This window comes from Carassius carassius, chromosome 29 (genome assembly GCF_963082965.1).
Source record: "Carassius carassius chromosome 29, fCarCar2.1, whole genome shotgun sequence".
NCBI classification, from domain to species: domain Eukaryota; kingdom Metazoa; phylum Chordata; class Actinopteri; order Cypriniformes; family Cyprinidae; genus Carassius; species Carassius carassius.
Window position 1 is genome coordinate 20,997,957 of NC_081783.1, and position 26,305 is coordinate 21,024,261.

The 26,305-nt window shown below is 44.4% G+C and overlaps 1 protein-coding gene across 1 annotated transcript in view; it reads right to left on the reverse strand.

Annotated features, from left to right (window-relative positions):
* Positions 1 to 26,305, reverse strand: part of slc16a2 (solute carrier family 16 member 2) — a 47,946-nt gene that overhangs the window by 17,969 nt on the left and 3,672 nt on the right. The window contains exon 2 of the mRNA XM_059516256.1: positions 6,160 to 6,304. Within this exon, the coding sequence (XP_059372239.1) occupies positions 6,160 to 6,304 (145 nt within the window). The remainder of the gene's footprint in view (positions 1 to 6,159; positions 6,305 to 26,305) is intronic.

Consider the following 26,305-nt stretch of genomic DNA (forward strand, 5'->3'; position numbering starts at 1 on the left):
ATAAATGTACACTGTACACACACACATATACTATATAAACAAAACTTTTATTTTGGATGCGATTAATTGCAATCAATCGTTTGACAGCACTATATATATACACTCACCTAAAGGATTATTAGGAACACCATACTAAAACTGTGTTTGACCCCCTTTCACCTTCAGAACTGCCTTAATTCTACATGGCATTGATCCAACAAGGTGCTGAAAGCATTCTTTACAAAATGCTGGCCCATATTGATAGGATCGCATCTTGCAGTTGATGGAGATTTGTGGGATGCATATCCAGGGCACGAAGCTCCCGTTCCACCACATCCCAAAGATGCTCTATTGGGTTGAGATCTGGTGACAGTGGGGGCCATTTTAGTACAGTGAACTCACTGTCATGTTCAAGAAACCAATTTGAAATGAATCAAGCTTTGTGACATGGTGCATTATGCTGCTGGAGGATGGGTATGATGCAGAGGATGGGTACATGGTGGTCATAAAGGGATGGACATGGTCAGAAACAATGCTCAGGTAGGCCGTGGCATTTTAAACTATGCCCAATTGGCACTAAGGGGCCTAAAGTGTGCCAAGAAAACATCCCCCACACCATTACACCACCACCAGCAGCCTGCACAGTGGTAACAAGGCCTGATGGATCCATGTTCTCATTCTGTTTACGCCAAATACTGACTCTACCATCGGAATGTCTCAACAGAAATCGAGACTCATCAGACCAGGCAACATTTTCCAGTCTTCAACTGTCCGATTTTTTCGTGCAAATTGTAGCCTCTTTTTCCTATTTGTAGTGGAGATGAGTGGTTGTAGCCCATCCGCCTCAAGGTTGTGCGTGTTGTGGCTTCACAAATGCTTTGCTGCATACCTCGGTTGTAACGAGTGTTTTTTTCAGTCAAAGTTGCTCTTCTATCAGCTTGAATCAGTCGGCCCATTCTCCTCTGACCTCTAGCATCAACAAGGCATTTTCGCCCACAGGACTGCCGCATACTGGATGTTTTTCCCTTTTCACACCATTCTTTGTAAACCCTAGAAATGGTTGTGCGTGAAAATCCCAGTAACTGAGCAGATTGTGAAATACTCAGACCGGCCCGTCTGGCACCAACAACCATGCCACGCTCAAAAATTGCTTAAATCACCTTTCTTTCCCATTCTGACGTTCAGTTTGGAGTTCAGGAGATTGTCTTGATCAGGAACACCCCCCTAAATGCATTGAAGCAACTACCATGTGATTGGTTGATTAGATAATTGCATTAATGAGAAATTGAACAGGTGTTCCTAATAATCCTTTAGGTGAGTGTGTATATATATATATATATATATATATATATATATATATATATATATATAGATAGATAGATAGATAGATAGATAGATAGCTATATATATATATGTGTGTGTGTGTGTGTGTGTGTGTGTGTGGATGGAGGGATGGTATATTTGTAAGTTCAACAGTTAACAATTAACAAAAAAATTATAATATCACAAATTATAATTTGCAAATGTGCAAAATGTTCAACACACTATCATGCAAGTACTGTACATCTGGAATGAGTGGATGTTTATACTATAATGGCTATATGCATGCCAGCAGATAACAGAGACACTTCAAAATAAAGGGAACAGATATGTCATGTTCAATGTAACTCAACTTAAATTAAGTTTAGAAACACCTGCATTATAGAGCAGTTTAAGGACAGATGTTAGGAGGAATCACTGACATCTTTGTCTATACAGCAGAGTGACAGTGCTGGATGGGCATTCTGGGTAAAATAAATGTGTTTTGGTGAGGTTGAAAGAATTCAAATAAACCTAAAATCCCAATGCATGGGTCATTTTCAGGAAATGAAGTGATTTGTGTGTCACATTACATTTACATTTACATTACATTTACATTTAGTCATTTAGCAGACATTTTATCCAAAGTGACTTACAAATGATAACAGTGGAAGCAATCAAACACAACAAAAAGAGCAATGATATATAAGTGCTATAACAAGTCTCAGTTAGCTTAAACACAGAACACGTAGTAAAGGCTTTTAAATAATATAATAAATAAAAAGAAAACAGATAGAATAGAAAAAGAATAGAGCAAACTAGTGTTAAAGGTTTTTTATTTATAGAAATAATATATAATAAATGAAAAGAAAATAGAATACAAAAAGATTAGAAAGATAGTTAGATTTTTTTTTTTAAAGAATAGAATTAGAATAGTGAGTATTAAAGTTAGAGGTTAAAATAAAGATGGAAGAGATGTGTTTTAAGCCGATTCTTAAAGATGGCTAAGGACTCAGCTGCTTGGATTGAGTTGGGGAGGTCATTCCACCAGGAGGGAACATTTAATTTAAAAGTCCGTTAAAGTGACTTTGTGCTTCTTTGGGATGGCACAATTAAGCGATGTTCACTTACATTTACATTTACATTTAATCATTTAGCAGACGCTTTTATCCAAAGCGACTTACAAATGAGAACAATAGAAGCAGTCAGGTCAACAAGAGAACAACAACAGTATACAAGTGCCATGACAAGTCTCAGTTAGTCTAGTATAGAACGCATAGCCAGGTTTTTTTTTCTTTTTCTTTTTTATAAATAAATGAAAAGACAAGAAAAGGAAAAGTGCTGGTATTAGTTGGTTAAGTGCAGGTGAAAAAGATGAGTCTTTAGATGTTTCTTGAAAATGAGTAAAGACTCAGCTGTACGAATTAAGATTGGGAGGTCATTCCACCAGCTGGGCACAGTCCAGGAAAAGGTCCGTGAGAGTGATTTTGAACTTCTTTGGGATGACACCACAAGGCGTCGTTCACTTGCAGAGTGCAAACTTCTGGAGGGCACATAAGATTTAACCAGTGAGTTTAGGTATGTTGGTGCCGTGCAAGTGGTCGTCTTGTAGGCAAGCATCAGTACCTTGAATTTGATGCGAGCGGCTACTGGTAGCCAGTGTAACCTGATGAGGAGAGGAGTAACATGAGCTTTTTTTGGCTCATTGAAGACAATCCTCGCTGCTGTATTCTGGATCAATTGCAGAGGCTTGACAGTACATGCAGGAAGGCCCGCCAGGATTACAATTATCCTGGAATCACCAGGAGTTCTGTCTTCGTAAGGTTAAGCTGAAGGTGATGGTCATTCATCCAGCTAGAAATGTCACTCAGACAGGCTGAAATGCGAGCAGCTACTGTCGGGTCATCTGGCTGGAATGAGAAGTAGAGTTGGGTGTCATCAGCGTAGCAGTGATAAGAAAAGCCATGCTTCTGAATGACAGATCCTAATGATGTCATGTAGATGGAGAAGAGAAGTGGTCCAAGTACTGAGCCTTGAGGAACCCCAGTAGCAAGGTAGTGTGACTTTGTGACTTTGAAACATCACCCCTCCAAGACACACTGAAGGATCTGTCAGAGAGGTAGGACTTAACCCACAGGAGTGCAGTTCCAGAGATGCCCATCTTTCTGAGGGTGGACAGGAGAATCTGGTGATTAACAGTGTCAAAACAGCAGACAGGTCCAGTAAGATGAGTACCGAGGATTTTGAAGCTGCTCTTGCTAGTCACAGGGCTTCAGTAACCGAAAGCAGAGCAGTCTCAGTCGAGTGGCCACTTTTGAAGCCAGATTGGTTGCTGTCTAGGAGGTTGTTCTGTACAAGGAACATAGAAAGCTGGTTGAACACAGCTCGCTCAAGTGTCTTTGCAATGACTGGAAGAAGGGATACTGGTCTGTAGTTTTCAAGAAGCGCTGGATTTAGAGATGGTTTCTTGAGCAGTGGGCTTACCTGAGCCTGCTTAAGTGCTGAGGGAAATGTTCCAGAGTGAAGAGAGGAGTTGATAATGTGAGTAAGCAAAGGTATGACTGAAGAAGAGATCACTTGAAGGAGGTGAGTGGGGATCGGATCAAGTGGACAAGTAGTAGGATGATTGGACAGGAGAAGTTTGGAGACTTCTATCTCTGAGAGTGGGGAGAAGGAGGAGAAAGAGTGTGCGTCTGTCATTGTGAAGTTGTCCTCAGTCTGCGGTGTGGAGAATTGGTCACTGATGGATCTTGTCTTATTTGTGAAGAAAACTGCAAAGTCGTTCGCTGTAAGAGTCGATGGAGGAGGTGGTGGTGGCGGATTAAGAAGAGAAGAGAAAGTCTTGAAGAGTGTCCGAGCGTCACAACAGCTGTTAATTTTGTTGTGGTAGTAGGATGTTTTAGCCGTGAAGACATTTGCAGAGAAGGAAGAGAGGAGAGACTGATACACACTGAGGTCGGTAGAGTTTCTTGATTTCTGCCATTTCCTCTCTGCAGCCCTGAGTTTAGAGCGATGTTCACGGAGAACCTCGGACAGCCAGGGGGCAGATGGGGCGGTGCGTGCTGGTCTAGACAACAGTGGGCAAAAGTTGTCCAAGCAAGATGTTAAAGTGGAGCAAAGAGTGTCCGTAGCGCTGTTCGTGTCCAGAGCTGAAAACTGAGAGAGTGCAGGAAGTGAGGATGAAACCACAGAAGATAGGCGAGATGGAGAGAGTGAGCGTAGGTTCCGTCGAAAGGTGACCTGTGTTGGAGTGTGAGGCGCTTCAGGAGTAAGTGCTAGGTTAGCAGTAATGAGGAAGTGGTCTGAGGTGTGCAGTGGAGCAATTGAAGAGTTGTCCACAGAGCAACAGCACGTGTAGATGAGGTCCAGTTGGTTGCCTGATTTGTGAGTCGCTGTAGTAGACACTAGCTTGAGATCAAATGAGGTGAGCAGAGTTTTGAAGTCAGCAGCCTGGGGTTTATCCAGGTGGATGTTAAAGTCACCAAGCAGTACCAGAGGAGTACCATCTTAAGGAAAGTTTGATAGCAGCACATCCAACTCCTCCAAGAAGTTTACCAATTGACCTGGGGGACGATAAATGACCACAAAGTGGATTTTAACAGGGTGGGTTACAGTAATGGCATGTGATTCAAATGAACCAGTACCTGTAGGTGATGGCTGAAGATCAAATTTCCATTCTTTTGATATAAGGAGACCTGTACCTCCACCCCTCCCAGTGGTACAAGGAGTGTGGGAACAAGTGAAATTAGTGGAGAGGGCTGCAGGGGTGGCAGTATCTTCAGGTTTGATCCAAGTCTCCAAGATCCAAGTGCCATGAGGTTGAGACCGGAATGAGTAGCAATAGAAGAAATGAGGTCTGCTTTGTTAACTGCAGACTGGCAGTTCCAGAGACCAACTGGAATAGAGAGCGTAGTAGTAGAGGTCAGAGGTACAGGCCGTAGGTTTGTCAGACAGGCCTTCCTGCGACGTACATAGCGTGCTCTCCGAGTGTTAGTAGTGATAGTAGAGATCTGAAAGCACATAGTGACTACAAGTGTAAGAGATATTTGAGAACAAGGTATACCAGAAGTAAAAAAAGAGGAGAAAAGCAATACTAAGTGCCCTGTCTGTGTCCTTGCTCGGTGGAGTTGCGCAGGTAGAGTCGATTGTCTTAACACTCGTCCGTCTTCACACAAGGAGGATTCACATGAGGGCTGCCGCGGTGAAACCTACAGCTTTTGTATTTGCCTGATTACCTGTGATTGAAGTCAGCTGGCCATGCCTCACTATTTAGCAGATTGTAACTGGACAGTCCCGCGAAACCAAGCGCCACTTTCAGCACGTATTTACCAGGGTAAGACACACACAATTTAAACCAAAAACTTTCCTAGCAATGACGATCACACAGTAGTCTGAGAAAACGACACAAAACACTCACAAGCTGCTGTCCTTCTCTGTTGCTCGACTGTTTCTTCTGACAAGTGCTTGCAGAACACAAGCTTCTAGAGGGAAGTCTGAAGTAACACATTTAGGTAAATGGGTGTAGAGCCAGTGGTGGTTTTGTAGGCAAACATCAATGCCTTGAATTTTTGAATTTTATGTGAGCAGCATAGAACATTACCAAGAACCACACGTTTTTTGTTTGTTTTTTTAATTCCCAAGAAGAACATACATATAGAAAAATGTGTGGGAAAATGTTAAGTGATTTAATCTTCTTCTGTGTATATATTTATAGTATATTTGTCAGTTTAGTTCAACAGTTTATTTCATATAATATAATATGTAATGTAATAGCTTACATTTTGCATATTATTTCCAGATAAACTGTGAAATTGCTAAAGTAACACGAAAATAAAACTATGTACATGTGGTTAAAATAGAAAAGATACTTAAGGCACTTACGTTGCAAAGGAACTGGTGAGAAGACCGAGGCTGGCCACAAACGCTCCGCAGACGGCCGTCTTCCGGCATCCGAAGTGATCGGTGAACATACTGACCACCGGAGAGCAGAAGAATATCATACCCATCGCCAAAGCACCAACCCATGCTGGAGAAAGAGAAAAAGGTGTGGTCAATAAATGATGAAGTATATTAACCTGATTTTCCATTTGCCAGACTCATTGCCACAATGCTACATTGTTCTGGGAGGTTGGAAACATTGCTATCATAGATATGTTCTGTATATACATATCAATGGTTGCAAGGTCGATTCTGAGTTTTTAAAGTGCCCTGCTATATAATTGCTAGATGTTTTGCTGGCCTCAAGTCTCAACAGCTAAGTCTAAATCTGTAGGATTATTATTATTTTTTGCCTGTTGTTACAAACACGCCAGGTTCCACCTCCACTCATTCACAACGCACGCCCTCACCTGAGTACTGAGCACTTCCACCTGACCCTCATCATTACCCAATCACCTCGGCACCATAAATACCACACACACGCACTCAATCAGCGTCCGGTCTCGTTCGCGACAAGGTCTTACCTGTATGCTAACTCAAAGGACTAACTCTTCCTCTACTTACCTCTCTCCAGCGATTCTCCGAAGATCAAGATCCCCAGTGTGCGTGTGTGTGGTTCACCTCCCTCCTCTGACGTCTTCACCCAGCTCTCACGGATCCATTCATCACTCTACCCAACACTACCTGCTACTCTGCTTGTGTCTATTAATAAACCCTTCTGTATGTTACTCCTCAGCCTCCCGAGTGATCTGTAACAGAAGACCGGACCAACACCGCTAGGCACAAGCATGAGCCTCACGGACCCCTTTCAAGATCTGGTCGATGCACTCCGAAGAACACTCACGGCTACACCTGCATCCCCAACACCAGCGAGCACTTTCGTCAACGATGCCAGCACTTCCTCGCCTTCCATTCACGCCAGTCTGGCCGGCCAGCCTGTTCCAGTTCCGACCACATCTTCCCCTGAACCTCTTCCAGTTTGTTCCACTTCAATAGAGAGCCCAGTGGAAAACCAATCCATCACCATCCCTACCTGCTACGCCCCCTTCAGTGACGTCTTCTGCCCCAAACGGCTTCCAAGCTGCCTCCACACCGGCCGTGGGACTGTGCCATCGATCAGCTGCCGGGTGAACCAGTGCCTAAAGGAAGGATACACCCCCTATCCATTCCGGAGGAGAAGGCCATGGAGGAATACATCAAGGAGGCGCTGGCCCAGGGTTATTTCCGTCCCTCCCCTGCTGCTTCGAGATTCTTCTTTGTGGAGAAAAAGGACGGAGGTTTAAGACCATGCATTGATTATCGGGCTCTCAACAATGTCACTGTCAAGTTCAGGTACCCACTTCCCCTCGTCCCAGCTGCCTTGGAACATCTCCGTGGTGCCACTGTTTTCACCAAGTTGGACCTCCGCAGCGCCTATAACCTCATCCGGATACGAGAGGGGGACGAGTGGAAAACAGCCTTCATAACCCCTACTGGCCACTATGAATACTGCGTGAAGCCGTTGGACTTGTTAACGCCCCCTCCGTCTTCCAGGACTTCATCCATGAGGTGCTCCGGGAGTTCCTCCACAAGTTCGTCCTTGTCTACATAGATGATATCCTCATATACTCCCGGAGCCTGGCAGAACATCAACGCCACGTTGCGGAGGTCCTGCAACACCTGACGGTCTTTCAACTCTATCTCAAGGCCGAAAAGTGCTCTTTCCATCAGCCCTCAGTGCAGTTCCTTGGATACAACATCAGCAGCAGTGGCATCCGGATGGACGAGGGGAAGGTAAATGCCGTCAGAGATTGGCCTACTCCTACCACCATCAAAGAGTTACAACGGTTCCTTGGCTTTGCCAACTTCTATAGACGGTTTATCCAAAACTTCAGTACCATCACCAGCCCTCTCACCAGTCTCCTCCGTAACAAACCCAAATCTCTCCCCTGGACTCCTGCCGCCACAGAGGCCTTCCACACACTCAAAGAGGCCTTTACAACCGCCCCACTCCAGGTTCATCCCGACCCCGACCGACCCTTTGTCGTGGAAGTCGACGCCTCAACCACCGGAGTGGGAGCGGTCCTTTCTCAGCAGCAGGGGAATCCCAGTCGCCTCCACCCATGCGCCGCCTTCTCCCAGAAACTCAACCCGGCGGAGGTCAACTATGATATCGGCAACCGGGAGTTGTTGGCCATCAAGTTGGCCTTAGAAGAATGGAGGCATTGGTTGGAGGGAGCCAAACACCCCTTTCTGGTCCTCACGGATCATAAAAACCTGGAGTATATTCGAGTGGCCAAAAGATTAAATCCAAGCCCGCTGGGCGTTATTCTTCACCCGTTTCCACTTTACCATCTCATATCGCCCAGGGGTGAAAAACGTAAAGGCTGACGCCCTGTCCCGGTGTCACGCCCCCGAAGAGAATCTCAAAGAACCAGAAACCATTCTTCCAGAAAAGGTCAGCGTCTCTCCTATTACCTGGTCCGCAGAGACCCTTACTCCTACCGATCCTACTACGAACACCCCGCCGGGTTGCCCACCGGGACATCAGTATATTCCCAGGACACGACGCACTCCACTCATTCACTCCGCTCACACATCTCTTGGCACTGGTCACCCGGGGGTCAATGAAACCCTCTCGTTGCTTAAGGAACGCTTCTGGTGGCCCAACATGGCCTCGGATGTCAGGAGGTACGTGAACGGATGCACAAGCTGCGCCATATCCAAGAGCCCTCGCCATCTTCCATCAGGCAAGCTCCATCCTCTGCCCGTTCCCAATCGCCCGTGATCACACCTAGGGGTGGATTTAATCACCGATCTTCCTCCTTCAGATAATAATACCTGCATTCTGGTCATAGTGGATGGATTTTCTAAATCCTGTTGTCTTCTCCCCCTGAAGGGTCTGCCCACGGACATGGAAATGGCCGAGCTGTTATTTAACCATGTCTTCAGGTACTTCGGCATCCCAGAGGATATCGTCTCGGACCGAGGTCCCCAGTTCATCTCCCGGGTATGGAAGGCTTTCCACTCACTCCTAGGTGTGGCCATCAGCCTGTCCTCCGGATACCATCCCCAGTCGAACGGGCAGACGGAGAGGAAGGTCCAGGAGATTGGACGCTTCCTCCGTACCTTCTGTCACGGCCACCAGAACTCCTGGAACCAGTTCCTTGGGTGGGCCGAGTACGCACAAAACTCCCTTCGTCAACCTACCACCAGATTCACTCCATTCCAGTGCGTACTCGGCTACCAACCTCCACTCTTCCCCCGGTCAGGTGAACCCTCGGATGTCCCCGCCATCGACTACTGGTTCCAGGAGAGCGAGAGGGTCGGGGACGCGGCACACCACCAACTCCTGCGGGCCTTACGCAGACGCAGAACGACAGCCGACCTTCGCCAATCTGAGGCCCCAACATACCAACTGGGTCATAAGGTCTGGCTGTCCACCCGGTACATCCGCCTGCGTCCCAGATTCATTGGCCCATTCACCATCCTCCAGCAGATCAATCCGGTCATTTACAAACTCCAATTACCCCCTGAGTACCGGATTCACCCCACCTTCCATGTGTCTCTCCTTAAACCTCACCATCCTTCTGTCTCTCCCTCCACAGAACCTGGCGAAACCGAGGCCTAAAAAACTTTGTCCTTCTCTTTATTTATTCCTTCCATTTCTAGCTTGAATTTATTTGAACAAATGCTTGAAACTAGGTATTACTAGCACTTCCTGTGTCTGTTTGCCACTTTAAGAAGAATCGCTTTATGTATTCCCCAATTGTAAATCATTTTGGATAAAAGCGTCTGCAAAATGACTAAATGTAATTGTAAATGTAAGTAACGTCAGGACCAATGAATGGGAATTCATACGAACGCGCCACAGGTGCTGCCCTCTCCAGTGCCCTGTGTAGGCCTCCTGAACCTTCCTATAAGGCATATGATAGGACCGGGCTCTACACAGTGAAGGTCGACTACTGCTGTTCTTCAAGCAAATTAAACAGTAGGACTTGGATTACACAGGGAAAGCATACCTTTCCAACTTGAAAGAGGCATACTGCGGAGTCACCTCCTCCCAGAAGGGAGTTGAGTGACATTTACTCATGTGGGGTATTCCAAAAGGGTCCTATTGCACATGGAAGTCTCTGTGACAGCTCAGGCTACATCATCTAGAAATGGCAGAGCGCAGCGTGAGAGGGGAAAACATGACCCTAGTAACTGTACCATGGAAATACACATATGAGATCCCAACAGGGTCACTCATATAGACACTTGCCTCACAAAAGATTTCAGGAATTCATTGGATGAAAGTCCTGGCGCTGGACACTCCGCCACATCCGGTCGCAGGAGTGCTAGAGGACTTGACAGGAAATGCCTGGTTAGGGAACTATCTTGAGAACTATGCGTTATGGACGATGCAACATGCCTAGTGGAATGAGCATGCAGCTTGAGCAGACACAGCACACCTTGTGCCTCATAGGCCAAGGTGATGTCACCCATTTTCCAGTGGGCCATCCTCTGCTTGGAGACAGCTTTCACCTTCTGCTGTCCTCCGTAACAGACAAAGAGCTGCTCTGAGGTCCTAAAGCTCCTAAAGAGTTCTACCCACTATGCAGCGCAAGCACAGGACAGAGCAAAGCTAGGGCTGGGTCTGCCTCCTCTAGGAGCAGCGTTTGCAGGTTCACCACTTGGTCCCTAAAGGGAGTGGTAGGAACCTTGGGCACATAGCCCAGCCGGGGTCTCAGTGTTGCACTGGAGTCAGCCGGCCCAAACTCAATTCACGATTCATCTATTGAAAATGCCTGGAGGTCCCCCACCCTCTTGATCGAGGCCAATGCAGTCAGGAGTAGGCTTTTCATGGAGAGAAACTTCAACTCGACTGACTCCAAAAGGTTCTAAGGGAGCAGTTTGTTGGGCAGTTAGCACCAATGCTAAATCCCAAGAGGGTAATGAGGGGGACCTGGGAGGATTTAACCTTCTGGCTCCCCTAAGGTCGCGAGTAGCTTGAGTTCTGGGGAGCAGGTCCGGTTGGGCCAATATGGACCCACTAACAAGACCTGCTCCTCGTCCTCCCTGATCTTGCACAGCATCTCTGTGAGTAAGCTCACTGGGGGGAACGCATATTTGCTATTTGCGAGTTGTGACACGCGACACTCATTCAGCCTCAAAGGACTGGGATGCGTTGGAGGATTCCACATGAGCCTGACATTCTCGGCGGCCTGGGAAAGCATAGCCGTCATCTCTGGGTCCGACTCAAGCAATGCCACTCTCCCCGAAGGGCACTTGAGGGATGAGGAACTTCCTCGGGAGAAGCCCTCACCGTTAATCTCAAATCACCTCCAACTCTGCTGGAAGCAGCGATGCCTCGGGTGACAGGACGAATGCTGGATCACAGCAGAGGGACTCTGCCACACTCAGCGTGCTTGATGCCCAGACACGATCTTGACCATCCTGAGGCAGCAGGTTATAACCACATCCAGAAATGCACAGGTGATAAGACATCTTTAAAAAGACATGATTACCAGTGTTGCTCTTTTAGGGATTGCTCTTTTAGTGCTGAAGCACACAGGGGATCTGGCCACCGCACACTCCTGGTGTGGCTGTCTGCACGCCAGATGATTCCCGTGAGACCGTGTGCGGTGCACTTGCTGCCTCTTATACTCGCGCGGTGTGGCAGCCAGATGCGAATTTCGCATGCCAATGTCCATTGGCTCGTTTAGTTACACTTGAAGTGGATTGGTCTCTCTAGCGAGATTCCCATTCGTCGGTCCCAATGTGATGTTGAGAGTGACCAACTGAAAGGGAACGTAGTTAGTTACTTTTTTAGGGAGTAACACAATATTGTATTGCATGACTATTGAAAAGTAACTTTCCCCAACACTTATTTTTAATATGTCCACGATCTGCTTTTCAAATGTATTGTAGAGATTGTGATAATATGTCCAGTATGTGTCTATATGTAAATATCCACACATATTGTAGTTGGCAGGACTTTTTAAAGTTATTAACACATTAGAGTAATCAAGAGACACAGATGAATAAGTATGACGTGGTTGATATTAAATTGAGCTGCGAAAGACAATAAAATCTGGTGACGACAGACTGACATGTATGCACGCACTTAAGTGTATTTCAGATTTAGGTGTACACCTAAACAGGCAAATACACACAAAAAAATTGAAAAAATGCCTACCTTGGTGAGTATTTATGTAAATAAATTTAGTCGTCTTAGGTAAACGTAAACAACAGGGAGAAAATAGGATGCATGTTAGTACATTCCATATTATCTATGTATTTGGTCTTAAAGTGTCAGCAGCCTAAGAAATTTGCTGCTGTCCTTGTAATTAATGTTAATCAAACAACAAGACAGAGAAAATCTCTTGACTGAATGTTTTTTTTTATTTTAATAAAATTAATGTATATTTCAGTATTGTGGATCTATACAATTTCTGTATTTCTGAAAAGCACTGTATACTTCATTTTGTATCTTTTTTCCAACATATGCTCATGGGAAATATGTGCCTCTACCTACATTTCTGCAAAACTCAAACAACTTACTTATACACACGAATCGCTGCAGTTTCCAGTTGAAATGAACACTAGAGGCAGTAAAGCTCCAACAACTTATATTATAATTAAATAAAGTAATAAACTTATTCCTTTTCACATATTTGCAGGTCCACAGTTTCTATACATTTTTTCAATTAATCGACTAATTTTCATATAATTATTTGAGGAATATTATGTTATGAATTTAACATGCTGTGAGATTTGAAAACTGATGCATTTGAAGGTAAGCATCACATTTCCAGCTTCATATGAATGAATTCTCTCACTAAGTAGGTCTGCTTGGTTGCTCATACAATACGGGTTTGCTAATGACATCTGCTTATGGTTAAAAGCTATGGTTACATAAAGGAGTAACTGAAGAAAGCGAAACAGGTGTATTTCACAATGAAGAGCTTTGGTGCGAACCCCGTGAAACTATGGTTCAACAAAACAGAGTTAAAACAGCATGGCTGCATCAACAAATGCATTTTTATATCACTTTTACATTTATTAACACTGTCAGGTTGGTTTAGGGTAGGGTTTGTTGTAGAAGACATTTCCAACACAACAGAGCATTAACTTTTAGCGACACTCCCTGGATACTTTAATTACGAACCACCGCAATACGTACCTGAAGAAATGTAATACAAACACAGCAATATGTGCCTATATCAGTGTGCCAGGGTCACGTATTGAACCCGCATTTTAGCGCAACTCACTAGACGTTTCACTTTGAAACTGCTGCGAAAAGTGCAGTAAGGTACGTAATAACAGTGCTGCAGAAATGTATTTAGAGGCAAGAATTTCAAATGAGCCTGGGCTGCTTTTGTCTATAGTATTTATTTTTTTCATGCTTTCCATTCATTTCTTTGTTGTTTACTTGTCTTCAATGAGAACTCTAGTTTTACTGCTCAACTTGCAAATTAGTCTTAAAAACAAACATTGTGATAAGATTGTGATCTTTCCTGAAGAAATCGCATTATATTTTTGCCATATTGCCCACCGTGAACACAAACAGTAGATTTGACACATGCATCCACCCAAACACACATTCTTTGTTCACCCAGATAATTCTGCAAAGAGACAGAGAAGAAAGTCCATCATCTCTGTATTTAGAGCACTGGCCAGTTACAATCGACGTCAAGCTCAGACAAACAAACACACTGCATGTTTTTTCATGGTTCAAAGGTAGTTTAATGTCTGCACAGTAAGTCTGGAGTCTAAGGACACTGGTTCAATATTTGACGCTGACCTGTATGTGTGTGTGAGTGTGTGTGAGCCCTCCTCGGCGAGTCATTCTTGGCTGAGGTTCAGTGGAAATGTGGCCCCATGAATCCAGAGAGGAAGCGGTACATTAACAAACCAAGTAAATGACTGTTTATCCATATTTTGTAGAAGAACACAAGGTCAGGTTCTACATAAGGCCCCTCCGACTTCTGCTGGCTTATGCAGTCGTACGAGACGTATGTTTTCCACAGGTTTCACAGTCAGGGTTTTGTTTGTTGTTTTGTTAGCTTCGCAAATGACCAAACTTTCTGTGATGTTCAGTTGGAACTACGAGTTCAGAAGATTAGAACAATGCAAAGAATCCCTGTTTAGGAATAGAGTGTTCTGAAAGACCCGGTTCTAACAGCTCGGATAAAAGATTATGCAGAAAACATGAGGTGGATAAAGTCTGTGTGTTTGTGTGTGTGTGTGTGTGTGTGTGTGTGTGTGTGTGTGTGTGTGTGTGTGTGTGTAGGGGAGTCTGAGGCCACGTTTGAAGGATTAAACATTCCAGTGACTATTAGGAATGGATTACCTTACTTCTGCAAGAAAAAAATCAACACAGAGAGCTGAACATATCAGAGGGTTTTAGTTTTAACCTATTATAAATAATGCGCAGCTAACAACAAAACAAACCAGAAAAGTAGCCTGATGCAAATGTTCTAAGAGGGTGGTGGAATCGAACTTGAACTGGTTTTGACCAAACAACAAAGGTCCTGCCCTGGACAGTGTTTGCTTACAATATTCAGAAATTTATCAAATTTTTCTGATCTTAAATCTTTCATTTTGAATTTCTGAAAGCAATCCCAATGGATTCAGCTGTTTTGCTGGAGGAAAAAATCTAAATGAGTGAAAGCGGAATAAAGAGAAACTCCCTTTGTGGAATTTTTATTTATTCATTAAAAAAAAACTAATTGCATGTTAATTGCAATGAATGAAAATTTATTGCACACTAAATTTATATTAAATGCTAGCTATTAGTTTTTTACTTTTTTGACATGCTTAAGTAGAGCTTTAAGTAGGCAATATATCTTTTTATGTAATTTCAGAAATACATCCATTGTCTCTAAAACATATCTTATTGTTAAAATGTACTGCCAAATATGCTGACAAGCATTTATTATAAATTAAAATATACTTTAATGTAATTCTATTGAAACTTGTATGTCAAGTAAATATATTTGTAATTATACATTTGTAATGATGATGTTAATATAATATCAATATATACTGTAATATCGAATAACAGGTAATTTAAAATAAAGTACTCTGAGCCTAGTCTCATAAAAGATCATTGCAAAGACCATTTCTGCATATAAATAGAATCCCAAATAAAAACAGAAAATCATGGCGTTGGAACACACATTCATGTGATCAGGTTTCATGAGATCAGTTTGATACTTTACATGTGCTTTACTAAGTCAACACATCAAAATGAGTGTACTTTTTAAAGCATGACTAAAGATTAAAAAAAACAATGTACTTTAAAGTAAAACTATAATTTGATATTATTACAAAGTGCACTTTTTAAAAGCATACTTAAATGTGTTAAGAAACATAGTCATGAAAGTGTTTCTCAAGTACACTTGAGTGACCTTTTACTTCATTAAAGGGTTAGTTCACCCAAAAATGAAAATCAGTCTGTTTTACTCATCCCCAAAACATCCTAGGTTTATATGAGTCATATTAATAATTGTCTTTGACCTTTCAAGCTCTGTCAAAAAAGTGTCTCACATGGCTCTGGGGGGTGAACAAAGGCCTCCTGTAGCGAATCGATGCGTTTCTGTAAGAAAAATATCCATATTCAAAACGTAATAAACACTTTAATCTAGCTTGCGCCAACAGTTGTAAACTAAGGAGTTCCGGTGGAATGACGTACGGAGGTCAGCGCTGCACATGCATCGTTGAGTCTCGTGAAAACTAACATTTGTTTACAGGATCAAAAGAAGCAAAGTTTCCTTACTTTAGCAAAGGAAAAGCAGTCTTCTCTTGGCTTATATCGAAATCCTCTGACATTCTTCTTTACGAATCCTTGTTTTGTACTTCTAATTAGTGACCATTGTTTTCTTTTGATCTCTCTGCTGCGTTTCCACATATGTCACTTCTGAGCGGCGCATGCGCAAAGCTGACCTCATAGATAATTCCCCTGGAACTGCTTCAATTACAACTGTAAGCGCAAGCTAGATTAAAGTGATTTTTACATTTTAAATATGGTTATTTTTGTTCATATGTTCACCCCTCGGAGCTGTGTGAGACACTTTTTTTATGGAAGGGTGCTTTTTATTTCACGTCTTTTGGACTGAAGCAATGCAACACCCACTGAATGCAACGATAGAGCTTTAAAGATCAAAGACCATTTTTAAAATAACTCTGACTGGACTCGTCTGAAAGAAAAAGGTCTTATATACCTAGGACACTTTGGGGGTCCTTTAATATTATATTATCAGTAGGCAATTGATGATTTGTTGTCATATTCAATAAAGTTAAGGACTTCTTTGTTACAAGGCTTGATTTTTTTTTCTTGTGCCAAACACATCACCATGATACTACGGTAGGATGCAGAGCATTGTTATGCAGAATCTAAATCTAAGTGTTTTGTGTGTGTGTGCCCATGTCACAAGAGTGTGTTGAGTGAAATCACACCATATGACCTCACTTCGCCTCCATGCGGCTGACAGCTGATACAGAGTCCTGAAAAACAAGAACATTTCTCGGTTCTCTCCTGTCACCCTTTGACTGCTTTTGTAAGCAACGGGTTCTATTTGCTTACATTTTTCTGGATGAAAAATAAACCAGAAAAATCCAAAACTGCCAAAAAAGGAACAAGAAACTGCTCTCCTCTCAACTTACCAAACCGGTGAGCAAAGACAAAACTAAAATCAAATGACAAAACTAAACAAAAGGGTAAAACAAAGAATAAGGCAAATAAACAACATAGAGGGTAACAAAGCAAGCATACTTTGGGGCTAGAAATATTTCAAAGAGGTGCACAAACACAGCCCAGCCCAACCCTCATGAAACCAATGCGACATCGCCTTTTATACTTCCGGCTGGCAGGTGACAGAAAGGGAAACCAATCAAGATCTAGTGGAAAACACTAGTTCCCTTTCGAGAGTACTCTCGTACTGCGTAAGCTAGCTTACGCTATGGGAAAAGGTCCCCTTTTCTCGAGAATATGAAGCCAAAAATTATCCTTAATTTTTAAATAATGTAAAACGCAGTGCTGCAGCACAGCAGACCTAAGCGAAGCGGCCCGCGCGCTTATTGGCTGTGCTGTGGCAACTGCAGCAACCTATGGTGAGGCGGCGGAGAGGAACGAACCAATGGGGGCACTTCGCGCCCATTGGATGTCAGAGCGCGCCAAAATAGGCGTGGCTGGAACTATATATCAGATTTTATTCATCTCCTTCAGCGATCTCACCTGCACTTCGCTGTCTTCTCCGGAGAAGCCTCTACACGCCGTCGAAAAGCCTCTCAGCGGGATAGCACTGCAACGCAGATCTGAGGACGTCGGCTCGTGCTTCATCTCGACGCTGCCTTCAGCACTCGCTTCCTGCTGCGCCATCCGGTGTGACTATATCCTTTATAAAGCTAGTGTGTTTGCCACTGCATCACACTTTTTTCTCCAAAATTCGAGGCGTTGTTTCAAATGCCTCGGGACCATGGTTACGAGAGCCTCCCCCCTCTCAAGGAGGCAATTGCTGCACACCTCTGCCCGCCCTCAGCCGCAGGATGGCGGTCGAAGCCAGTGCATCCATCCAAACCGTGCCGCACCACCTCAGCTCTCGCTGGCCGAGCATACACCTCCGCTGGTCAAGCTGCTTCGGCTCTACACACAATGGCTGTGCTGCAGGTTTTTCAGGCCAGACTTCTCCGTAACCTGGACGAGTCTGCCCCAGATACCTATGACTTTAAAGATCTCCGCAGCGCTACTGATCTAGCCCTGCGTGCGACAAAGACCACAGCACAAGCGATCGGCCGAAGCATGGCAAGCCTCGCTGTTTTAGAGCGACACCTCTGGCTCACGCTCACGGAGATGAAAGACGCCGACAAATCCGCCTTTCTTGACTCTCCTATCTCGCCTTCCGGCCTCTTTGGCCAGTCGGTTAAGGGTTTCGCTGAACGCTTCACTGAGGCTCAGAAGACGTCACAAGCAATGAGACACTTCCTGCCGAAACGCTCTAGCTCTGCTGCGGGACGCCGTAGAAATGCGCCGCCCCCTCAGACCTCGAAGCCATCGCAGCCAGACTTACAGTCTCGCCCAGCGACCAAAACCCAGCACCGCTCTCGCTCTACGAGCCGCAAACCACCAGAGAGACGGGGACCTCGGCCCAGGATTGTGCTGAACCCCGAGCCTCCGAAGCCCTCCTGACCTTCGTGCTGAAAAGACCGTGGTTAAGTCCCGCTGCGGCCGGACCACCACACAAGAAACCTCACATACTTCCTCCAATCCCCTCACTAAAGGCGGTTGGAGATGTCTATACTGCAGTAAACGAGCCTGTTACAATGCACGCACGCCTGCTCACAAACGCTGTTTTCACGGCGACCTCAATAAAGCACAAAAAGAGCTTTTTCTATGTAGGCAGTGTGCCCACTACACAGTACGCACCCCTACATGTATACACACTCCCCCAAGTGTCACAAAAACACACTCAGGTCCCCTTTCATGCCCACCTTCCCGCTCGCGCCGGAGGTGCTCTAAATGTAGCGCGCGTGCCCACTTCTCAGTGCGCAACCCTACAAATAAGCGCTGTCACCACAGTGTCCCAAGCACAGCATACTCGAGCTACTGGTCCCCTCATAACAGGCGGCCAGTGCCCGAAGCACATTCAACCCATAGCCGCACGAGCCGCTGCATGGCAGGCCATCCCCGGCATATCAAATTGGGTTTTGAATATAATAAAACGAGGTTACTCGCTCCAGTTCGCTCGCAGACCGCCGCGCTTTCGCGCCGTGGTCGAAACGAAAGTGAAAAGCGAAATGACACACGTCCTTCGCGCAGAACTGATAAACCTTCTTACAAAAGGGGCGATAGAAACTGTCCCCCCTGCGCAGCGCGAGTCAGGCTTTTACAGCCGCTACTTCCTCGTACCAAAAAAGGATGGCGGTCTCAGACCCATCCTAGATCTCAGACGTTTGAACAAAGCGCTTATGGCGCGATCGTTCAAAATGTTAACTACCAAACAAATACTCGCGCAAATTCGCCCGAGGGATTGGTTTTTCTCAGTGGATCTGAAAGACGCTTACTTTCACATTCAAATAGCACCTCATCACAGGCCATTCTTGAGATTCGCCTTCGAGGGGCAGACTTATCAGTACATGGTTCTTCCATTCGGCCTCTCCGTAGCGCCCCGTACGTTTACACGGTGCATGGATGCCGCTCTCGCACCCCTGAGAATGCGGGGAGTGCGAGTATTGAACTACCTCGACGACTGGCTAGTTTTAGCCCATTCCGAGGAACTACTGACGACACACAGATCCTGGATCCTCAGCCATTTAGAATGCCTGGGTCTCACGATCAACACTGTCAAGAGCGCTCTGTCTCCCAGCCAGAGGATTTTCTTTTTGGGGATAGACATAGACTCTGTGACGTGTGTCTGACGTCACAGCGCGCTCTCACTATTCAGCATCTAGCCGTGTCGTTCATAGCCGGGTCTCTTTACCCGCTCAAACGATTTCAAGAAATGCTAGGTCTGATGGCATCAGCCTCTGCGGTTCTCAAACTGGGCCTGCTGCGCATGCGCCCACTACAACGCTGGCTGAGAGACCGTGTTCCAGCGCGCGCCTGGATTTCCAGCCGCGCGCGCATCAAGGTGACCCACGGCTTCATCACAGCTCTGGCCCCTTGGAAAATAGCCAACTGGTATCAGTTAGGCGTAAGCACGGGCGCTGTCTCGAAATGGAAAGTAGTCTCGACAGATGCATCCAACCTCGGTTGGGGCGCCCTGTACGAGGGCAGGTCTGCCTCCGGCCTCTGGTCGAGCCTGGAGCGACTGTTTCACATAAACTGGAGATGATAGCGGTCGAACTATCCCTGAAAGCTTTCCTCCCATTTTTAAAGGGCCACCACATTCTGGTCAGATCAGACAGCATGTCAGTGGTGGCCTACATAAATCGCCAGGGTGGTGTCAGGTCAAAAACCTTGCACACCCTGACCGAACGTCTTCTGACATGGGCACATTACAATCTGCGCTCGCTAAAGGCAGCGCATGTACCTGGCATCCTGAACCGGGGCCCGGACATGCTTTCCAGGGCGAATGTTCCCCCTGGGGAGTGGTCTCTTCACCCACAAACGGTTCAGTTGATGTGGAGCATCTTCGGCAGGGCAGAGGTCGACCTCTTCGCCTCAGAAGACAACGCTCATTGCCCAATATATTTTTCAAAGAGCAGGGACGCGCTGGCCCTCGATTGGCCCAGACGCCCGCTTTATGCCTTCCCACCGGTCGCGATGCTACCACAGGTCATCGATCGGGTCAGGAAGAGCAGATGTGCTATGCTGCTAGTAGCCCTACTCTGGACGACCCAACCTTGGTTCTCCGAGCTGATGCAGCTGTCCAGTACAGCCCCATGGCCAATAACGCTGCGGAAAGATCTCCTCACGCAGCTGAAGGGCGCGCTCTGGCATCCCCACCCCGAACTTTGGGCCCTTCATGTATGGCCCCTCAACGGGTACCCGGGAACCTCCCTGAGGGAGTGTTAAAGACCATTACGGAAGCCAGAGCGCCCTCAACCAGGCGCCTTTACGCGCAGAAATGGTCAGTGTTCTCTACCTGGTGCGGGACACGGAACCTAGACCCTCACTTATGTGACGTGACGGAGATACTCTCCTTCCTACAGGAGCGTTTAGATGCGGGCAGATTCCCGTCTACGCTCAAAGTGTATGTGGCAGCCATGGCAGCTTCTCATGCTCCGGTGGCCGGCCTATCACTGGGAAAAAACGAACTGGTCATTCGTTTCCTTAAGGGAGCTCGTCGGATGAACCCTCCCCGACCCCCTTCAATCCCTTCCTGGGACCTGTCTACGGTCCTAGAGGCCTTAAAGGGCCCCCCTTTTGAACCGCTTCAGTCTGTCGATATGAAGCTTCTTTCGTTCAAAACCGCTTTTCTACTGGCTCTGGCCTCAGTCAAGCGAGTGGGGGATTTACATGCGCTATCTGTAAGCGCTGACTGTCTCGAGTTTGGGCCTAATGACTCCAGAGTCATTCTCAGACCAAGACACGGCTATGTCCCCAAGGTGCTCTCAACACCGTTCAGAGCACAGGTCATCTCGCTGTCAGCCCTTTCCTCGCAAAGCGACGAAAGCAACGCGAGCTTCATCTGCCCCGTCAGGGCTCTAAAAACCTATATTGCGCGCTCCGCCTCATTCAGGAGGTCAGACCAGCTCTTCATATGCTTTGGTGGGCGCACCCGAGGTCTCGCCACCACGAAGCAAAGCCTATCGAGATGGATAGTAGACACTATCTCGCTGGCTTACAAATCTAAAGGCCTTCACTGCCCGTTCGGCATCAGAGCCCATTCCACCCGAGGTATGGCCTCGTCATGGGCGTGGTCCTGCGGGATACCACTGGATGATATCTGTGCGGCGGCAGGCTGGGCCTCTCCGTCCACATTTATTAGATTCTATAATCTGCAAGTCCCTGCCCTGCAGGCCAGGGTACTTTCTATATAGACGTGCTAAGCCTTATCACGTCCCCCTTTTTTCGTTCCCTATATAAAGCTCACTAAGGTTGGCTGTTGGGACTGGGATTTCTCCTGCTATAAAGCCCCGGGCTCTCGCCTCGGGCTGTGACAGGTCGAAGTTCCCGAGCACGCACGGCGTTTTACATTGTGTTCCCATAGCGTAAGCTAGCTTACGCAGTACGAGAGTACTCTCGAAAGGGAACGTACTCGGTTACTAACGTAACCTCGGTTCCCTGAGATGAGGGAACGAGTACTGCGTAACCTGCCGTGCTATGTGCTCGGACCGGGTGATCGCTTCAGTCGATTTAAAACCTGATCCCTATGGCGAAGCGGTGGCTTATATAGTTCCAGCCACGCCTATTTTGGCGCGCTCTGACGTCCAATGGGCGCGAAGCGCCCCCATTGGTTCGTTCCTCTCCGCCGCCTCACCATAGGTTGCTGCAGTTGCCACAGCACAGCCAATAAGCGCGCGGGCCGCTTCGCTTAGGTCTGCTGTGCTGCAGCACTGCGTTTTACATTATTTAAAAATTAAGGATAATTTTTGGCTTCATATTCTCGAGAAAAGGGGACCTTTTCCCATAGCGTAAGCTAGCTTACGCAGTACTCGTTCCCTCATCTCAGGGAACCGAGGTTACGTTAGTAACCGAGTACGATATTGTGAATATACAATGAATATACAAACATAACTGACCGTAACAACAGCTCCATGAACTTTTAAGCCTTTCTTTCTAACTCTAACATCCTCTTACTTCCCTTTCAGTTTTTTAAATCATACTGTTTTGTCTTTTACAAAAGAATACAGTAAATCTGCATTTGCCTACTAACAGTGGGTAAATATGCATTCAAAAAATTATCAAAAAATCCATACCATCATTTTTCAAATGCCAAAGGTCAAAACTTCCACTGTCATAACATAATAATGTTATTTAACATAAAAAATGTGCCTGACGTTGTTAAACTCCACTTCCCCATGAAGACAATGAATGGGATTTTACTTTAGGAAGCCGACTCTTGCACTCATTTCATTTATGCCACTCTTCTCTTCTTTTCATTATATCACTCTCTCATTCTCTCTCTCCTTTGTTCCAAATCACCCAGTCCTAATTCTCACTAATGAGTTTGCTCCACGTTTTATTATTGGATCATTTGTTAAATGAGGTAGAGAAACAGAAAGGACAGCAATGAATGGTGTTTTCCACCTAGAACAGAAATAAAAGAGGAGAGGGAAGAGAGAGAACAAGGAAACGAGTGACCCACTAACACTGACAGATGCTCTTTGACAGATTGTGGATAAAGACACTCAGCCGCAGGAAAGCACAGATCACTCTTTCTGTACATCCCTTTCTTCTTCCTACATGCGTTATTCCCTCAATTTTCTCTCTGTCTCTGTTCATATACAGTACATCTGTCCTTATAAGACCCTTCAAGTCTATCTGTCAGAGTGAATCTAGAAAAACCTGTCAAGAACACGTCCGGGTCATATGTCAAAGCAAATCAAAAGAAAAAAGTAAGAAAATATATTTTGAATAAAGAAAAATAAAGCCATTGCATTGTGACTTTATTTTAATGGCAAAAACAGTAAGCACTACAAATATTGTGAAGTATTTATTTAGGTGTATTTAATTTAACTTATGGTGATTTAATCTGAAAAAACATTCTATCTCGGTAATGAGTACCAAACTGATTATATAAACTAATATAACCTATACAAAAATAACTTAAAATGTCCACATATGTCGATAATAATTTGTAGCTTAATAAATAGAAGATGTTCTAGCAAGGCAATATTTAATGTTTTTTTTTCCTTTTCCATAGGGATTTTCTAGCAAAAACTACTTGTGTAAAATAATTTACATACAAGTATTTCTGCAGGGTTATTATAGTTAAATGAAACTAAAATGAAAAAAAAAAAATTTGTTACTTAAAATTTTTTTTTAAAACTTTCTGCCAAGGCAACATTTCTCATAATTTATTTAACTTGATGTACTAAAATAGTAAAAAGATTGAAAAAAAATAACTTTTTCATTGCATGAAACATAATAAACATTAATTGAAATAAAATCTAAAAAAAACTTTTTTTAAGGTTGTTGAGAAAACTTTTCTAGTTTAAACCTGATATACTAAAATATCTAATGAAAAACAAACAAAGACCTAGACATATTAAATTAAATAAGAAAAACATAATTACTAAATATTTAGCTACAATTAAAATAAAAAATAAGAATAGAAAATAAAAAACATTAAAAAAATGAAAGCGGATTTAAATTGTTAACAACAACTATAATATATACAAAAATAACATTGCTTCAGACAAATTTTCATTAAAATATTATTTGCCTGTGTGTTTTGATTTGCATATCACTCCGGCACAAAATTAATGAATAATAAACAGCTGTAAACACACACCTATGTAAATGTTGCAAAACAAGTTTTATGTCAGTATGTCAAAACACTGCAAAAATGCATCCTTGCTTTAAAATGAATCAGAATTCAAAATCAGAATGAGTTTTATTGCCAGGTATGTTTATACATACAAGGAATTTGTTTTCATGAATGAAGCTTCCACAATGCAACAGAATGACTAAAGAAAGACAAAAACACAGATAATGAAATAATAAAAATAGAACAAGTGAACAGAAAATAACAATATACAGATTGACAATTGTATGTACAGGTATATTACAATAGACAGTTTTGTATGTACAGGTATATCATGTGCAAATTCGAAATGTAAACTAAGTATGTGTGTTAGATAAATAAGTGTATGAGTGTAGAAGTAGTGTTGCGTGTTCCACAGTTATTGTCACAGTATTGAACTTTTTCACTCCACATCGCCCCATCAAGCTCTCACTGGATCCACTCCTCTGCTATCAATGAGAGGAATGTCTGTACTTCCTCAATAGACAACGAAACAGCCATTTTTGGGTTGTTAAAAAAGGTGCGCTCATTCAGAACAGTTGCGTTCAATCTTTCACTGGCTGTGCTGATTTAAATCTAGCGGTTCTGTTGTGTTTTGGTCGCAAGTTCAGTGTCACAGGTAGTGAAGATTCTCTCCGGCCAGTCAGTGATCAGCAGAGTTTACACGTCACGTTTTGGTTACTTCACGTCACAGAGGTGGTACCTGAAAAAGTACCAGTTACTGTATCTAGTGGAAAAGTGAACCATAATGAGCCATACCAAGCCGTACCGTGTCTTACCATGCACTGGAAAAGTGCCAATAGAAGTGCAGAGGATGGATTTAATGATGGTGGAGTAAAACTGTTTCAGCAGCTCTTGTGGCAGCTCCTCTGCTGGGCCTTTTTCACAATGAAGTCCATGTGAGGGTTGGTCCCACTTCAAGTCCTGAGAGATAGTGGCACCCAGGAAGAGTTTGCCTACAGAGCAAACAAGTCTGTGGACGATGCAGTCAACATGGGACTGCTTATGTTATGCAACATCTAGACAGACCAGGAACTTTTGTGAGGACAAAACTCCCGCGGCAGGTAGAAAGCTTTACAGTTCATGAAAAGCACTTATAGATCGGGACCACATATCTTCTTTAACACAGTTACATCTGTGCACCACCTCTCATTGATGTAAAAGCATGTCCCACCGCCACAAGATTTCTCCATTTATTCTGCGTTACTGATCCACTCTGAACAGCTGAAAGCCCGGCAGATGTACCGTGCTGTCCGGTATGATTTTCGAGGTTTCCGTGAAACACGGAGCAGCAGAATGTGAAAAATCCTTTGTTATGCAGGACAGCAGAAGGAGTTTGTCTGTTTTGTTGGTTAGAGAGCAGAGGTTTGCCAGATGGATGCTAGGCAGCGCCGTTCGAAATCCGTGTTGTCTGAGATTCACGCGTGCTGGCTCGCTTCCCATGCTTGTGCATCCTAAAGCATTTGATCAGCACCACTGCTCCGCTAACTACAATGTCCGACAAAAAATGAGAATAGTTGAAAACTGGTGAAATATTGGGTGTTGTGTACTGCCGAAGGTCCAGCAACTTGTCTCTGGTGAAACTGATTGCAGGGACATAACTAAAGACTGGACAAACTAACAAAAACATAAAAACAACTGCGGAGCATGCCATGGAGGCAGACGCCAGCGGCACCATCAAGAGAAAGAGAAAAAGATTGCTGTGTTACAAATGGTTTGGTGTATCAAAAAGATTTGAATAACTTCTGACCAGCATGATTTGAGGATTATTTGACAATAATTTAAAATTCAAGTTTGGTTGAAAGAAACCATATTAATCAGAGAAGTACAATGGGGTCATTTGGTTTATGAGTTATAAGCTAAAATATACACTAAATTTGGTTGCACTACAGAGTTAAAATATTCAGCCCACAATATGCTTCTACTGGCAAAAAAGTAAGCAAGTGAACATAAACAATAGATGAATTTGCTTTACTGTTGTTTGACACCTAAGGCATCTGTCAAACATATTCACAGACTGACTGTCTCTGAGTGTCCTGGATACCAAATAGCTTGAAAAGTATCAATTGCATGCCAGACAGGCAATGAACGCTTTCACATTTCACCAACACATGTAAACTGTTCTCAGTCCTTTTTTTGCAAGCTAGAAAACTCAAAAAAGTGTCCAAAAAATATTTTTTGGTGTACACAAAATGCACACAAACTTCATT